Source organism: Dendrobium catenatum, unplaced genomic scaffold (assembly GCF_001605985.2).
Source record: "Dendrobium catenatum unplaced genomic scaffold, ASM160598v2 original_scaffold_197822, whole genome shotgun sequence".
In the NCBI taxonomy this organism is placed as follows: Eukaryota; Viridiplantae; Streptophyta; class Magnoliopsida; order Asparagales; family Orchidaceae; genus Dendrobium; species Dendrobium catenatum.
This window is the reverse complement of record NW_021516239.1, coordinates 238,528-257,356: the sequence shown is the minus strand read 5'-3', so window position 1 is coordinate 257,356 and position 18,829 is coordinate 238,528. Positions and strand designations below refer to the sequence as shown.

Genomic DNA, 18,829 nt, shown 5'->3' with positions numbered 1-18,829 from the left:
TTTGGGTTGGGTGGATGTAGTAAGAAGGCGGAGGAGTGGTTCCCATGGTCTTCAACACATTTGATTGAGGTAAGTGGGTTAGATGGCCCACCATAGGGTCCCATTGTTTGTTTAGTTGTTTCGTGGCGCTACTGTTATGTTTATTTGAAACTTATGCCATAAGTATCTCTTTGAATTGATGTGGAACACATAAGTTCTAAACGAACCACACAGAGAGAGTATGTGATGTAGGTTTCCTATGCAGCGTTGTTTTTTATCTCAAATGCCTAGTACAAGCTAAAGAGTGCCCAAAAGTGAAATATTCACATTGATCTATGTATATGGAGTGAACTGAAACTTGTCACTGGATCTGGTGGACTGAGTATTTTATGATATCTGGTTGGTAGATGTAGTAAATTTAATAAGGGCTTCGGTGTACAATGTGTTTAGCTTGATGTTTTTAACATGTCAAAGTTTTAAGTTGTATTTGTGGCTTTCTTGTTTTCTTTTTCAACACCTCTGAAGGTTTCCATTTCATTCCTCTTTTTTACCATTTGGAATGTGTATGCTATTTTTCAGGTTCATCTTGTGAAATGAAGTTCCTAGATTCTACAGCTCTGCTTGTAGAACCTCTTGAGAACAAGAAATTTTCCAGATTTTCGTTGCAGTATGTAGAAATTGAAGAAAGGCCCAGCGGGACAGAAGACTGGGAACCGAGATTTGCTGGCCATCAGTCTCCTCGAGAAAGAGAACATTCATATTATGCACACGACCAAAAAATCAACTGCGGGTTTATTAAAGGTCCTCCCGGGTTACGTAATACTGGTTTTGATCTGGCAGAAGATGACATAAAATACATGAGCAGTTGCCACATAGCTGTATCTTCATGCATCTTTGGAAATTCTGATCATTTAAGAACACCTTATCTCAAAACGGTAAGCCATGAGTCATTGTTACCCATTCACTCAAATACTTGCGTATTTAGTTGATTGCATGGGCTTCATTCTTCTTTTGCTCTTTCTGATTTTTATTTTTTGTGTTTTTATTGTTAGAATGTTATGCTTGTTGCTTTGTAAGTTTCCTGCTATCATTTTGAACATTTGGATTTCCATAAGTTAGCAAGAACTTTGGTATGAATTATTGCACGAGTAATTTTTGGAAGTTATTTTCTCATCATCTTTTCCTTTGAGCCAAAAAAAAAAACCCATTTGTTCTTTAAAGGCTTTCCAGTGATCACAAATGCGTCAACAAGAGCCCTTCATTCCATGTCAACATTGATTTGAGGTATACTTGACATGTGTATGACATTCCTTAACACTTCACATATACTTGACTTATCCCAGCACCTTCCGTTATCACGAACTTTTTCTGTTAAATTCTTTCCGCTGTTGTACTGCATACTCTCAGTTTTTTGTTATTATTAGCCTATAGTATGTTCCCATGCTTCATGCTATTGTCCGCATTTAGTTTTTGTAACATTTGAATTCCTAGCAACTACTAGGATTATAGTGTATTGATAATATGATATATGCTTTTTATTGAGAGAATTTTATTATTTTTTTTCAGAACATACCGTATATTAATTTGTGAAATAATCATAATTTAGTTGGCATTTGTTGTATTATTTTTAAAATAAATTTTTTTTGTTCGAAAGATTAATTCTGGAAAGTAAGGTTGAGATAGTTATGAATGGATATTGGAAATAAAATTTTTGAGTTACATACTATTCGTGATAGGGCGATTGCTATAAAGTTAATTAACATTACAATAACAACAATATCAAGCTTTTATCTCACTATATCGGTCAGCAAAGTTAGTTAGTATTGAACATATTATTAATGTGGTTAGTGCTGATATTCCGTGAGATGAATTAGAAGTAGTTTGAAAAATTAATTTTTGAGGATATGGATAGACTATTGCAATTTATGGCTGAGGAAGAAATGATGTCTGTTAAGGGTTAACATAAAATGTACATATAGGTATTAGTATGATGGACCATTAGAGGATTTGTGGTGGTTTTGGAATTACAGGTAAAAATTCAATAGAAGTTATGTTTGATTTTACTGTACCATGTGATATTGCAATGGTGAATACATACTTTAACAAGCAAAAAGTTATGCTTAATTTCTATTATTAATGGAATCTTCAATCATCAAATCATAAAGATTTTCTTACCTAGGACTGAAATTTTTTTTAAAAAATTATAAGGTGATTTTAAAAAAATCTTTGACCATGCAACACAAAGTTGTAGTTATTAATGTATATCTTAATAGTATATGACAACCAATATAGATAATTGCATTAGAATAGAAGATGGGATTTTAAATAGGAGAAATTATTAATCATTTTAAGGTATGTTTCTAAGAGAGAAAATTATAATTTAGTCAGAACCTGATCTAAGAGAAGATGACTAGTTCTATTAAGAAAATTATTTTGGATGTTTTAGGAGAGTTTAGAAAATTTAAGTTGGGAGTTAGGAGGTACAAAATTTTAGAAAGAAAAAGTGTTTTTAAAGAGCATCAAAAGAGGATTATTATTTAGGCTTATATTGATTGCAAATGGATCAAAATGGTCCTTCGACTATGTTATTTTATTCTCGGGCTAAAAATGTATAATTTAGTCCTTGAACTTCTTAAATAGTAGCTAAAATAGTTGTAATCAAAAGTGTTGGAAATTGAAGTTTGTTAATGAATAGGTTAAAAATGAACGCATTTAGGGATATATATTCTTGCTTGAAATTTTTATAAAATCTAATTTTTTACTTGCCTTATTTTCTCATGTGCAACATTCGACTTCATGTATAACAAGAGTAGATTTAGACCATATAGGTCATTGATCAAAATGATTTATTTAATTAATAATTTTGTTTGGCATTTTTTTTTTATCTTGATTTAATTGTAATAAAATATGTTGACTTTAATTTTTTTTCATTTCTCAACAAGAAATTTTTAATTTTTCATATTTATTTCATTGAAATTAGTTTTTGATAAGAATAAAGATTTATGTTATAATACAATATAAAAGAAATCAAATAGAATTATTTATTATGAAAAAATCATCTCGCTCTACAGCATATACAATCTCAATCCACTCTAGCTGTATGCAAAGTAGGCTGTTGCATATGAGAAAATAAAGTAAATGAGAAATTAGATTTTTTTTTTAAATTTTAAAATAAAATGTCCATTTCTAAATACTTTTATTTTTAATCCTAATTGTTAACTTTAACTTCAATTTCTTGCTGTTTTGAGTGCAAAATTATTTTGTCTCCTATTTAAGGAGTCTAAGGACTAAGCTTGATAGTCATCTTAGTGTTGCATTGTGTCTATCATGAGCATTTCCATGCTCTCGTTTTCTTGCACTTGCACTGGGTATGCTCATGTTTAGCATCTTACATGGCATGTTTGTCGTGCGCGTATTTATGCATCCCACTTATGAGTAGTGAGTTTGTTGCTTGTGACTTCGGCTGGCTTTGAGCTTTAAAGTTGTAAACAGGATGATATCATTCAACTGCATAGTTTGAGCTCAATTTTTTGATCCTTGATGCCAATGCCCCATGGTGTGGGCTTTCTGATCGCTCTATGCTTGTGCTTATGTGGAGCATTTGATCGTTTTCTCCTGCATCTATGATTATCGTATTGCGTTCGTTTGTTGTTTCCCATATTTTGTCAATGTCTACTTGTAATACCCGAATCAAGAAATGTCGATTCCATTACTTGGAGTTGCCGAAAGACAAAGAGGATGAAGAAGATAATGAGTCGAAGGAGCTTGCTCTGTCATTTAAGTGTGCACCGGTTCCGTCACTTGAAAGTCGAGGGAGGCGAATGAGTCACCCGTCGAAGACGAAGCAAATATGTTGCTCCCGTTGTATGGCATTGCAACAACTGATGGGAGGAAGATGAAGATGATGAAAGGGACTAAATATGCCATTATTGATTATGTTACCTAGAATTGTGTAGGAGAGATCGAGGGAGACAAAGGAGATTGTCATTGTCTTTTGGGATTTGAGGAATATGAAGAGCTTGGGTCGATTCCTTCGTTTGGAGTCTTATGGGAGACAAAGGGGGTCGTCTTCTTACAAGTTGAGAGAGAGAGAGAGAGAGAGAGAGAGAGAGAGAGAGTATGAGTGAAGGATAGTCCTAGGATTGGGTATTTGTGCGATCGAAGAAACGATTGTTAGTTAGGGGCAAGGGCAAGACACAAACTCGATGAGAGAGGGAGACACGCGAGCGAGTGGTTAGGGTATGAGCAAGATTATTATTTTCTATTAATAAAATTTAAGTTATGTTGTAAAGAATGAGAGAGAGAAGGAAAATTTTTAATTAGAAAATATTTTAATAATTTATTTTTTTAAAATAAAATAAACTTAAGATCTTAGATAATGATTAATTATTAAATTATTATTTGAAATTTATTGATTTATAGAATTTTTTTTAAAAGAATAAATTAGTAAATATTATAAAGGAAATTTAATCTAAAATTTTATATTTTGAAAATAATTGAAAAAATATTAAGGTTTTAAATTAAAGGATAAATATATATATCAAGGGAGAGAGAGCCTAAATTATATAAATTCATAAGAGATTTAATTAAAATAATATTGATACATCACCAAAATTGCCTTCATCAGACACAAATCTCAAAGCATATATGAGCTGACAACTTTTAAAATAAAATTCAAGATCATCCAAATTTCAATTTAAGCAAACTTATAGTCAAATTGAATGTTTCGAAGAGAAGAATCCAACAACACCAAAATTGGTACAATCCGAGCCCAAATGGGTCCAAATCAAGGGGATGAATCGCATTTGAAAAGTTCAAAACATAATTTGGATGATCATATGATATCCAAATATAACATGCTTATAGTCGAATTGAGTAGCTCGACGAGACAAATCCAACAAGCATAAGATCGCTCAATTCAGACATTATTAAGGCAATTAAATGCATGAATAAATGCTATATGATCAAGGGAATCGATATGAGTCGTCCGATGAAGCACTCCGAATTTGACCTAGATCTTCTTTATATTTACAATGCATGTCAGTCACAAAAATCTATAAATAAGCCCATGCTCTTTTCATGAAAGGATCTTTTGGATGGAGATTGGAGAAAGCTTTGATGCTTCAAGGATCTTATAGTTCTACCCAAGCAACACTGTCGGCGAACTTTCAACAATCACCAACGGACCACCGCCTGGGCGCCGATCATTGCCCTTATGCCTACTTTCGTTGAACCCCCGCTCATTCTGCCGACTGCCGTTGTACCCCCAGTAGTCCGCAGACTATCATCGGACCACTACTTGTATGTCGACCATCTTCGGACCCTTGCCCATACGCCGACCGTCGCCAGACCACTGTTAGTGCGCCGACCGTCGCTAGACCACCGCCTGTCCGCCGACCGTCATCGGACCTCTGCCTGGCTGTCGATCGTTGATGGGCCACCACTTGTTTATAAATCACCATCGGACCTCCGCTTGGCCACCATCGACGAACTTTCGTTAACCACCACCAAACCACCGCTTGGCGCTGACCATCTTCGAACCATCGCACGTTTGCCAACCGTTGTCGGATAACCGCCTATCCTCAAGCTGTCATCGGACCACCGCCCGTCATCCGCCGGACCACTACCCATTCACCGACCGTCGCGGGACCTCGGCCTGGCCGCTGAGCATCGTTGGACTACTGTCGTATGTCGATCACCATCGGATATCTGCCCGACCGCTGACCGCCGCTTGACCTCTGCCCGTTTGCCATCGACACCACTTCAACCACCGCCACCTGCTGACTACGGTCCCTCCAACTACCATCGCCTGCTTATTATGCTCCCTTCGACCACCGTCACCCGTCTATTATGGTCTCTCCAACCACCGTCGCCTGCCCACTACGATCCTACCAGCCACCGTCGCCTTACTACAGTCCCTCAGGCCACCATTGCTCGTTGACTACGATCCCACCAACTACCATCCCTCGTCGACTATGGTCCCTTTGACCACTGCCACTCAACTACAGTCGTTCCGACCTCCGTTATGATATATATTTTCTATATTGAGTTAAGACCTTCCCTTATGGAAGGGCGTCATTTATAATCAACTACAAACACTATTGGATTCATTTCAACTAGGAAAAACCTAGACCTTTTTCACATTTTCAGCTTTTCACATAAAAAATATGTCGTGTCTCCTAATATTACTGCACCCCCCCCTTTCTTTTTTTTCTGTGCTGGATCTTCGTTCGAAGCTAAGACCTTAAACTCCTTTTCTCTCTACCGTCGTGAATATTCCAACCCTCAACAATTGTAAATATTAAAATAAATTCAATTACCTATTTATAGAAAATGAGAGCATGTTTAAGAAGCTAATTAAAAATAATAAGTTAATTTAAACGAGATATCATTAAATTATATAAACTATAATAATATAAAAAATTTATTTTACAAAATAGTATTAATTAAATTATGATTTTATTCATTAATTTAATTTTTTTAGAAATAAAATAAATACAAGAGCTATTTATGTATATTCAATAGCTACTGAGAGGGAGAGATTTATATTGTATAAAAATAAGATTTTAGTTATTAGATTTATGAATTTATGAGATTAATTTTTTTTTCTAGGTGCATTTAACTGTTAAGAAAGTTATTATTTGCATGTTTTATATTCTTGCAACTTGTATAATTTTGATGATTCCAAATATTATTATCTTATGTGTAGTTATCTCCTAACACTTTTTGGAAGATTTGTTTTTGCTGTTGTGTGTACTAACATTTCAGGAAAATTGAACTCCAAACTACTAAAGACTTCAAATCAAATTCAGCATAAGATATCTTGTATTTTGAAGCTTGTAATTTTTGTATGAATTAAGTTTGAGAGGGAGTGATTGTAATTGAGTGAATAAACACACACACACTTGAGGAGATCTTAAAAATTTTGTACTGATCGTACGGGACGACTACAATTCGTACGAGACGATCGGGTCAGTTATCTCCTTGTAATCGTCCTGGACGAGTTACTCTCTGTAAAATTTTCGTCGAGACGTCATTTTGTCCAGACGAAATCCTGTTCGTTCCAGGACGATGGAAACCGACTTAAGTAAGTTGGTTACATTCTGTAGTTATTTGGGAACCGACCTATGAAATAACTGTTCGTCCGAATGAACCTAGTTCGTACGGGACGATGATCGTGTACGAACATAGTTTGTACCAATATTCATTTGGACCGTTTCCGACATTTTAAGTAAAATCGTCCAGGACGATCCATTTCGTGTTGACTTGAAAATTTGCAGTTTTTGGACGGTTTTTCTTGTCTCTTCTATATATAGTCCAATTTAGACTACCGACGAAGGGTTCTCTGCCCACACTAGGAGAGTGTGAAAGGATGAAGGGTTCTCTGCCCACACTAGGAGAGTGTGAAAGGATGAAGGGTTCTCTGCCCACACTAGGAGAGTGTGAAAGGATGAAGGGTTCTCTGCCCACACTAGGAGAGTGTAAAAGGACGAACGGTTCTCTGCCAACACTGGGGATAATATAAAAGGACGACGGTTCTCTGCCGCACCGGGTAGTGGTGGAAAGAGTTTGGTGTAAAGGCTTCTTCGCCTTGCTGTGGATGCAAAAGGAGAGACACTATTGGTATTAGTGCAATACTCGGAGGGTGCCTCCGGGGAGTGGATGTAGGTCTGGTTTTGATCGAGCCACTATAAATCTTGTGTCTTTTATTCTTTACTGCTTTTTATTTTCACTTTTTCTATTTTAAAAATTGTGGTTGAAAAACTATTTCTAAAAATTTATTAAAGTTTACTTTCGGTTCAAAATATTCAAAAGAGGGATAAATTTTTAAAATACCAATTCACCCCCCTCTTGGATAGCCTTGGGACATAAGCTTAGGTTTAACAACCTAATTCATAGTGAATGAGTTTCAACATTAACTACTTGATGTTATTATAAATCGCTTTTGTGTTATTTTTGTGAAATGTAATTGGTCATATTGAATTTGGTGATATTAACTTCCCATATTCAATCATTTAAGTCATATATTGCTTATTATGCCTAATGATATGAAATGTGATAGATAATGCAAATAAAGTTATTTAATAAAAATGCTTGCTTATGCATAACCATTGTTGCCAGGTACCAAGTCCTAGATGAAAAAAGTAGAGGGTTGCATTAGCCATTAGGTAGTCGACAGCCAGCGTAAAACTAGTCAAATAATCATGACATGAATCATTTAAAAAATTGTGTTAATACTAGGGCGTCCCCTGGAAGCGACGCGCTGTATGGCCTAAATACAGTGACAAGTGTGCAAGGGCCGCTGCACCAGCGCCCGGTTGCAGTGTTAAATAGGCAAAAGGTTCCCATATCAAGGACGGATGTGGGAAAAGAAGCTAGTCCATGAAACTAAAATTAAGATAAGAACTTGAAATATAGACTCATTTACAGGAAAATTAATGGAATTAATAGATATTATGATTCATAGGAAGATAAATATTTTGTGCATTTAGAAAACTAAATGGGTTGGAGAGAAAGTTAAGGAGATTAATAGTTTATGATATAAACTATGGTATTCAGGTAGGAGTTGTACTAGAAATGGAGTAGGTGTGATTATAGATAAGAGTTTGAAGGATAATGTTATAAAAATTAACAAAATTGGAGATAGAATTATAGCTTTAAAGATTGTTGTTGATGCTAAGATTGTTAACATTATAAGTGCTTATGCTCCTCAAGTAGGTTTGTATATGAGTTCAAAATTAAAATTTTGGAATGACTTAGAATAATTAATATAAAATATACCTTTTGAAGAAAGAGTTTTTATTGAAGGAGATTTAAATGGACATATTTATTAAGAGGTAGATGATTTTAAAAGCATCCATGATGGCCATGGGTTTGGAACCGACAAATAAATGTGGTAAGACTATATTAGATTTTTCTTTAGCTTATGATTTCTTAATAGCTAATATCTTATTTAAAAAAAGAGATGAGCATCTTATCACTTATAAAAATGTATATATTAAAACGCATTGGACCTGATGATATTCCAATAGAGATGTGAAAATGCTTAGGAGATGGATAAATTTCTTGGCTTACTACATTTTTAATACTATTTTGAAGACTAAAAAGATATAAGATTAGTGGAGAATGAGTGTGTTAATTCATATTTTTAAGAATAAAGGTGATGCACGGGAGTGTGCGAATTATAGATGAATTAAGTAATGTGTCATACTTTAAAACTATGGGAGCGAGTTATGGAGCGTAGGTTTCGATGTGATACTAATGTTTCTCAAAATCAATTTGGATTCATACCGGGTAGGTTTACTATGGAAGCCATACATTTATTGAGAGGTTTGATGGAGAAATATAGAGAGAATAAGGAGGATCTTCATATGATTTTTATTGATTTAGAGAAAGCATATGATAAAGTTCTAAGAGAAGTGCTATGGAGAGTTCTTGAAAAGAAAGGAGTTAATAATGCTTATGTTCAAAACATTAAAGATATATATGCATGAGCTATTACTTGTGTTCAAACACAAGGCGGTTTGACTAAGTATTTTCCTATTTCGGTTGGATTACATCAAGGATCAGCCTTAAGTTCATATCTTTTTTCTCTAGTCATGGATGTTCTCACTAAACATTTGCAAGAGGATGTACCTTGGTGTATGCTTTTTGTTGATGATATTCTTCTTGTTGATAAGACTAGAGAGGGAGTTGAAGGTAAACTTGAATTATGGAGGTCAACTTTTGAGTCTAAAGGTTTTCGCTTGAGTAGATCTAAAACTGAATATATGGAGTGTAATTTTAATAGCAATAGACCTAGTGAGTGGATTGTAACTTTGGGCGATCAAGTCATTAATAAGAATACACGTTTTAGATATCTTGGATCTATTGTTCAGAGTGTTGGTGAAATTGATGAGGATATTATCAGTAGAATTCAAGTTGGATGATTGAAGTGGAGGAATGCATCAGGCTTATTGTGCGATAGAAAAGTTCCCCTCAAACTTAAGAAAAATTCTATAAGATGGTGGTGAGACCTGCAATGCTTTATGGTGCTAAATGTTGGCCATTAAAAGACAAGCATAATACTAAGTGTTGCAGAGATGATGATACTTAGGTGGATGAGTGGCTTAACCCTTAGAGATAGGATACGAAATGAGCATATACGTGAAAAGGTTGGAGTAGCTCCAGTTGAAGATAAGATTAGAGAGAGTCGCCTTAGATGGTTTGGTCACATTAAACGGAGGCCTTCCGATGACCCGGCTAGGAAAGTTGAGGTATTAGATCTGACTTATGTTAAGAAAGATAGAGGTAGACCTAAAAAGATTTGGTTAGAAAATATTAGAAATGATATTTCTTTATTAGATTTAAATGAGAATTTGACTTTTAACCGGACACAATGGTGAAAAAGGAGTCATGTAGCCAACCCCACGTAGTGGGACAAAGGCTTGATGTTGTTGTTGTTGTTGTTGCTTGCTTGCTTATGCATGATTGAATGATGGAGTATATCCCTTTATGGTACTGGCTAGGGGTCTAATGTACCCATGTGTGTGTAACAAAAAAGGTTTTGGAAAAATGTTATTAAAAAAAGGATGTTTATTCATTGACACTATTTTATACAATATCTCCTATGACAGTTGTATTATTTATGGAAATGACAAAAAATATGATATATTTGCCATGTATAGATATACATAATATTGATGGTCATTTTCAAAATGAATTTTAAATGAAATTATTTTATTACTTTGTAATGAACATGCATATTATTCAAAATCTTTGTATTATTGTAATTTAGAAGTATGATGTACTCACTGGATTATGACTCACTCCATATTTATAAATATACACAGGTATAGTTTAAATAGTTTAAATGAGTGGAAGAGAGAATCTGTATTGTAGGCACTATTCTATGAGAGAAAGGTATTAATTTGAAATAGTTATAATGTTTTGCTTTAAAATACATTTGAAGTTAGGTGGCTCTTTTAGTATTCTGGAGATAGTTGTTAGAAATTTTAGTAAAAGAAAATTTTAAATAACAGTCCGACTGTTTGTTCTGGACTCCTAAATTCAAACTTTCGGGCTAGGTCGTGACACTACTCTTCCTCTCGCTTTCTCATTTATTCAATTCATTTTGCTCAAGTTGCCGCCACCTATTATTTTGCCTTTCGATTTGGATCCCCCCCTTGCTTTTCCAGTGATTTTTCATTGGATCCCACCTTATCTTATATTGGTTACACTCAGGGTTTAGGATGAAATCCTAGCCAGGTTGCCATTTCCAATCCCAATGGCGCCTTGCTTCTTATAGGCTTCTATTCCTACTTCCTCACCTTTGGAACTAGTGCCTCAGCCATCGACCCTCCTCGCTGATTTGGTAATGTTATTGATGGGAAAAATGATCAAATATTTCATTCCTCATCATGAAACAACTATTTTTTTTTCATCAAGATTCAGTATCACCTCCTTATAAGCATTCATCCACATATTAGGATAAATCTTCTCTTATCCTCACTGAAGAAGAGATATTAGAACTTGGTATGTTTCTTTGTTTATTTACTGTTAGCATATTTTCGATGGGCTACCTAATCTAGAGATTATCAACAAATTTATGGTTTATTTGCATTCAACTCGTGACCATTCTGTTGGGCTCATTGACCCTCTTCTTATTATTATTAGATTTTTTTTAGAAGCAAACTACACTAGATTTTTCTATTGGTGGTCCTACTACATCAGTGGTTTCTAGATGCATATGTTAATATGGTCGCTCCATTTTGACTCTTCTAGCACTCCATTTTGAATTACATTTTCTTGAATCTGTTCAGATTACTTCAATCAACTACTTTATATTATCTTAGTATTTTGTAAATCTTTGTAAGTGGATAATACTGTTGATTTTCTTTTAAGTTCTTTTGTGACTATATTTTACTATATGTTTCTTATTAGATAGAAAAGGTGTGGATTAGCTCGTTGATTTATGGATGCAGACAAATGGTTGAATTTGAAGACATCTCAACATATTGTTTATCCAACAAACTTTTTGGGCATAGTTTCTCTAAATGTTTCAAGGCTAATTCATATTTGATAAAATTTAATTATACGAGGTAATAGATACAATCAAGCAATCAGGCCCGACCCAATACAATTTCTCTAAATGTTTCAACCCTAAACCCTAAACCCTAAACTAGATTAGTTTTGCAATCAAAAATTGGAACCAATTTAGATTATTCTTTGGATTTAGGGGATCTTGTATCTGCACCTACTAACCCTATTGTGGCTGTTTCATTAACACCTACAAGCATCACTACAATACCTCAACATCTTCCAATCTGTGAGACAACAATGATCAAGATGTTCGACGATCAAATTTCTATGATACGTTTGATTTGTGTTCATTCCATCAAAATTATATTTTAATTTTTAAGGAAAAATCAAATGAATATCTTAGCATTCGCTTTGACTAAAACATGTAAATGAGTTGCAATGTTTGTTAAGCGCACTTCCCTTTATGATTAAGACTTTCATTATAAATTCTTATGGGATGGCTCCACCTATGAATAAGATTTGTAACTATAAATGATTTCACTAAATTGCTATCAGAAAGTACAATTTGATGTCTTAAGTCAACCAAGTTGTGTTAAAATGTCTGATTCTCATCTTCTGAACTTTTATTTATAGGCTTGGATTGAGGTTCAACGCTACATGAAATCACACAATAAGGCTTCACAAATGCTTTCTACAAAAATTAATAGGTGTAACTTGCTTGTAGTTGTTTAATTTAATAAATAACTATAGATGAGCTTCAAATTGATCTTATGGAAACTTCTTTCATAGTTTGGTGAATTCCCTATAAGCTTGGTAATTTAGTAGATCTAATATTTAGCAGATTTCAAAGGTTGATAGTGCTATTAGGGAGAGTTCAAGGTCCAACTTATGAGGCGTCTTGATGGTTGTATTGACTATTTGTTGAACCTAGTTGAGATGACTCAATGAACCTGACTTGTATGACTATGGGTGTACATGGTGGTTAAAAACAAGAAGTGTTTCAAAAGTATTGTATGATAAAGACTAAGGTAAACTGTAATAAACTTCAATTAGGCTAGTTATGTTGTATCAATTCAAATGTTTGGCAATTAAAAAGTTGCTGATAACTAAGTTGAATGTGACAAAAATGAGAACGCTAAGATTATGGTAAGATTAGGAAGGATAAAATATTATGTAGATAACATGAGTGTCATCTATTGCCTATTTTGAAATAAAGCAATTAAAAACAGGCATGACTGGTTTATATATTTAGATTGAAGGATAGAATTGAGGGTGGATTTGGCAGATGAAAGTCGGACTAAATGAAAATTTATTGACACCAATCTTGTACAGAAGTCAAGTCAGATAACACAATGGACTTTTTTTCACAAATGAAGTTAATGGCCAGATGAAATTCTGTAAGCTATTGCCTTATAAATGGTTAAGAAATGTAGAATTAATTATGGACTGCACATACTCTGTACACGTGTCTCATAAAATGAGCTCCCTATGTTGATATATTACCGTGCTCCAAATAGTTGGCTAAGAGATCATAATATGCGAAAAGCTTTGTACTTACCTTTAGAAGAGCATTATAAGACTATACAGCCATAGATGAAAGTTTATAACAATATTTGGCCCTCAAACAATCAAATCAATGATAACCTTGAAATTATCAAGTGCTTATGTAAACTATTTGGGATATCTATTGTCACAGCAAGATATGGATGTGCAGCATACAAATCCATTATTCAAAGCAATTTTAATCTAGTAATTAACTCATTGGAAGAATTAATTGTCATATACTATTCGAAGATGAGCAAAATGTATGAAACTTTGGGATGTTCAATCACGATGTTCCAACAACACTATTAACTTTATGAACTTAATTAATGCAAGTGCAAGGATCATTCGTTACACTTAGTCCGTGTGGGCTCTGTACGGTGATGGGAAGAAATATTCAGAAGACAGCTATATATTGGACAAGCGTGATAGTTCAAAATAAAAATCCTGGTGGATTTTGCTTTATTGAAATTTCATTTGCCTTGCAAGTGGTTTTTTCTTTCTGTTGGGGGTGTTGTTTGTGGGGAAGGCATAGTTAACTTAGTTGTCAATCCGCGTACTATGAGCCTTCCATGCCATTTTGCATAGGTGCATTCCAGAAAATCCGGCCATACATTAATCTGTTTTATTTTCATTTTTTTGTTTTAATTAAAATAAAAAATATTTGGATGTTTTCTTTTCTTTTTTTAAAAATAGGAAATTGGTTGAGGAATAAAAAATAAAAGGGTTCATGTAACTAATCTCCAATTAGCTTTGTAAAATCAATCAAATCAATCACCTCGGCATGTTTATAAAATATATGAAAGCACTCTTATAGATGTTTTCAAAATTTGTGGAAAGAACCGATTTTTTTTTACCAAAAAATAAAATGGAAACATAGTTGCCAAGCATGTTTTCGTTTCAGTCAAGTGCCCGTTTTTCTTTAAAGGAAACAAAATACAGAAAACAGAAACATGATTGCTAAACATGGTTTTTTTTTTTCTTCCACTTAGCCTGACCGTGAAATTGAAGTTTAGCTGCTTTCCTGTATTGGGACTAATATGATAATTTTGATGCTAAACTGGTTTCTATACCTATCTGAGTTTTCTATTATGACTGGAAAAGTGGCTTATTTAGTGCTGCCTTATGAGAGTCAACGTGGAAGTCAAAAGGAACATTTCAAAAGTTTTTCCTTTTGTCCATGTATAGTTCAACAACAACAACAAGCCTTTGTCCCACTACGTGGGGTTGGCATTCATGTCATGATTATTCGATAAATTTTATGCTGACTGTCGACTACCTAACGCAATCCTCCACTTTTCTCATCCAGGACTTGGGACCTGGCAACGGCAATAGTTTTATGCTCAAATAAATTGTATACTTGTACATCTTCATATAGTCCAACGTCTTCTGTAAATGTAACAATTGTATTCAAAATCTATCAGGATGCTGATTAATTTCCATTATTTTGCATTATCTTAGTATGCGCATTATGCCACTCATTTGATTTGGACTTACAACTAAACAAATGTATTTCATGTCTGAATTCCATTTTTTGATTGATGCAGATTTCACGCCAGTCTAGGAAGAATGTCTGCTTTATTATGTTTGTGGATGAAATTACATTGCAGACGTTGCTTTCAGAAGGCCAGAAGATGGATAGTACAGGTTCTATTGGTTTGTGGAAGATTGTGGTTGTTCACAACTTGCCTTACCCTGATATGAGGAGAGTTGGGAAAATTCCCAAGTTCTTAACACATCGACTTTTCCCATCTGCTAGGTGTGCTTGCCTTTACTTTTCTCTCTTATTAAAATTTCTGGCAATGTAGAAGCTTATTATCCTTTCAATTTCCTTTTGAGTTCACTTCTACTCATCACTGTGCAAGTTCTTTGGTTTATTATTTGTTCTAATTTTAGGACCCCTTCTCTGACCTCAGATATTCAATCTGGCTTGATAGCAAATTACGTCTACAAAATGATCCCTTCCTCATCTTAGAATATTTCCTTTGGCGGCGAGGTTATGAATATGCCATCTCCAACCATTATGACCGGCATTGTGTTTGGGAGGAGGTTGCCCAGAACAAGAAACTAAACAAGTACAACCACACTGTCATTGATCAACAATTTGAATTCTATCAGTCAGATGGCCTGAAACAATTTGACCCATCAGATCCCAACAAATTGCTTCCTAGCTGTATGAGGCTTTTATCAAAATTTCTTAGTTATAATTTAACTAAACCAATTGGTAATCATTCTATATTACTTGTAAACAGATGTGCCGGAGGGCTCCTTCATTGTGCGAGCGCACACGCCAATGTCAAACTTATTTTCATGTCTTTGGTTTAATGAAGTGGACCACTGGACTCCTCGTGACCAGCTGAGCTTTGCATATACTTATTTGAAGCTCAGAAGGAAGAATCCTGACAAAAACTTCCATCTGAACATGTTCAAGGTATGAAGAATGAAAAAAATTCGTTTAGTTTCATAGAGAATTTATTTATTTTCATCCATTAGTGACATAACCAAATACTTATTTCGTTAGGATTGTGAGAGGCGGTCCATAGCAAAGCTTTTTCGCCACAGAGCAGAAGATAGAAGAAATATCTCTATACAATAACAATTGTTATAGCCAATTCTTGCAACATAGGTGGTGTGGATGCAGTTTGAACTGAATTGAAGCCTCTCAACTCCACTGTTGCAACAGAACAGCTCTTTATTTGGGCTCAGGATGAAATATAATCCTTCTCTATTTACACTATGACATCTCAACCTCCATGATATAGTTTTATTAGTTCTTTAGATATCTGTATTTTTAGTATAAAATCCCGGTTCTTTGTTGCTATCTTTTTATTGATTGATTTTTTAAAACTTGAATGGCTCTATTTTTGATCTGAGGATTATTAGATCTGGATTTGGATGCAAAATTTGTAGAACTTGCCCCACTGATGCAAATTGAATATATTATCATTTTACAACTTGTGCTATTGTTGTACTCTCTCACTATGTATGTCATGATTTTCTTCATCATCTGGATGATGCTTGTGCATTGCTTTTGGTGAAAAATATGATGTGTTTAATGATGCATCACTTAGAGAATGTTGGATGATCCAAATAGAGGACAATATGTGGGAAAAGAGCTTGTTGTTTTTTGAGGGATTGAAAGCTTGAAGTGATGTATGGAGAGGCCTTATGACATTCTATGATAGGAATATTGCAAATATAGTTTGTTATCAGCATCATAACAATGATTACATCATTATAAATTTTTGTCGTCTATAGGTTTCTCAACCGCAGTGAAATTTATGAGCACTAACTATATTTATGGAGATTGTGATGTTTAAGCAAAAATTCTTTTGCCTGATTGAAGTTGCTTGAAGCTTGTTTATTTGCACAATTTGGCACCTCATTAAGCATGTGATTGTGGGCTCTGTAAATTCACGCCCCAGTCTCCCTTGCTTTGGGGGAGTTTTAACGAATTAAGGTTCGGGGTACATTTTCAAAATGCAAATTGTGTTGGTAGATAAGACTACCCATAAATTTCACCCTCATTTTACAAGGACTTTATGATCCGAGTTTTTGTTTCCTATAAACGCAAGCCCTTATAATTAATTACCTCACATGATAGCCAGAGAGAACTTTCGATTAAGTCTAGTTGTCAATCAGATACGTAGAGATGTGTATATTCAGCATATAGTAGCAGCATAAGTTGTTATTTGAGAGGTTGGTATTTAAAATTGAAAATTCATCACCTTGTACTTAAAGCAGATGGTGAGGAAATGGATGATGAGCTCGATCAAGATCTCATGGTTCCGTCGTCCCAGGCCATCGTGGTCCCTAGTCTACTTAGAGGAGGTAGTCAACCCAACTTGACAAAATGATCCTTGTCGGCAGCCATGAGTTGTGTCGTCCAATGGTACCTTGTAGACCTGGGGAAGATATTTGTCTAAGGGGACAAGTTTGAATCCACATTAGCTAACAAAGGAGCTTTGTGCCGTTTCGATCATATCCCATTGGGGAGCATACTGGCTATGGCCATGACTGTAATTAATTGACGCCATTTGGCAGCAAATCACCCAGTTCAGGGGGCTCAGTCATAACCATTTACATGCAGTGTCATTTGACAGCAAAATCATCGGTTAGAGGATCCTTACTATGAGGAGATGATTTGATAATGAATCCTAGTAAAATTCTCGACAAATAATTAGCTCTTTGTGAGCTGAAGTGATATTTGAATTTGTCCACCCAAGCAAACCACTGTGGAGGGTGTATGTGTTTTGCTTTAAGCATTTGATGGTTAATTTCGATTTAAATACTTTTAAATTTTGAGTTTTTTATATTTTTGAATTTCACGGGTATTTGGGTGGCATTTTAAAATATTTAGAATTAACCCTTCCGGTTGAGATCTACGCTTAACACGACCATCATTAGAGTAATTATGGGCATTTGCATTTGTGAATTGAACTTCGTCGACTCTGTCAACTTGTCGATAAAGGATTGGGTTCGTTGTCGGCTACATGCTTTTGTTAGTGTATTTTTTTTTTGTTATAGGCCTTGAAGGCCTAACATGAACGTATTAAAATAAATATCTTGATTGATACCCTGACCATATATTTGTTTGATAGTTCGAGTCATATCGAGTCCTATACACTCTTATAAAAGGATCAAGCTCGGACTTGAATTTGTCATTTGACCCGTGCAACATCCTCAGACGTCAAGTATATACCTATAGCATGCTTGTTGGGGCCCATGTAAGTGTTTAGAGGGTATTTTGTTAATGAATTTATCTTATTATAGACCTTGAAGGTATAATACGAACGTATTAAATAAATATCTCGGTCAACATCATGACCGTGCCTTTGTTCGATAGCTTGAGCCATGTCGACTCATATCTATTCATATATAAGGATTAGGCTTGAATTTAAGTTCATTTATTGACTTGCACATCATCCTCAGACGTCACATGCATAAACACAACATGCTCATCGGGGCCCATGCATGTATATAATTTCATATGCATTTCTTCGTGTTTATGTGTATACGTATTATAGTGCACGTGCGGAGGCACTCTTGGAAAATTTGATGAGTCTTCTATGGCAGCTCGTAGGAGCTTGCATTTTTCATAGCCCTTATGTATTTGCATATAGACGACACCTAGTAATTATAGCGAGTCTTCTGTAGTAGCTAGTAGGAATTTGCATTCACTATGTATCATCCCTCTTTGCTTGTAGAAGACCAGTGTATTTACTCCATGCCGAGTGACAGTTGGCTACAGGGATGTCGCAATATCCATTGTTTGTCATTTGCCATC

General features: G+C 34.8%; 1 protein-coding gene across 1 annotated transcript in view; it reads left to right on the top strand.

Moving 5' to 3' along the window:
- The window catches only part of LOC110111206, a 34,466-nt gene extending 17,968 nt beyond the window's left edge, over nt 1–16,498 (top strand). Inside the window, exons 3-7 of the mRNA XM_020842979.2 lie at nt 559–914; nt 15,090–15,301; nt 15,459–15,715; nt 15,795–15,973; nt 16,064–16,498. Of these exons, the coding sequence (XP_020698638.1) occupies nt 559–914; nt 15,090–15,301; nt 15,459–15,715; nt 15,795–15,973; nt 16,064–16,138 (1,079 nt within the window). The 3' untranslated portion in view covers nt 16,139–16,498. The remainder of the gene's footprint in view (nt 1–558; nt 915–15,089; nt 15,302–15,458; nt 15,716–15,794; nt 15,974–16,063) is intronic.
- The last annotated feature ends 2,331 nt before the right edge of the window (nt 16,499–18,829 follow it).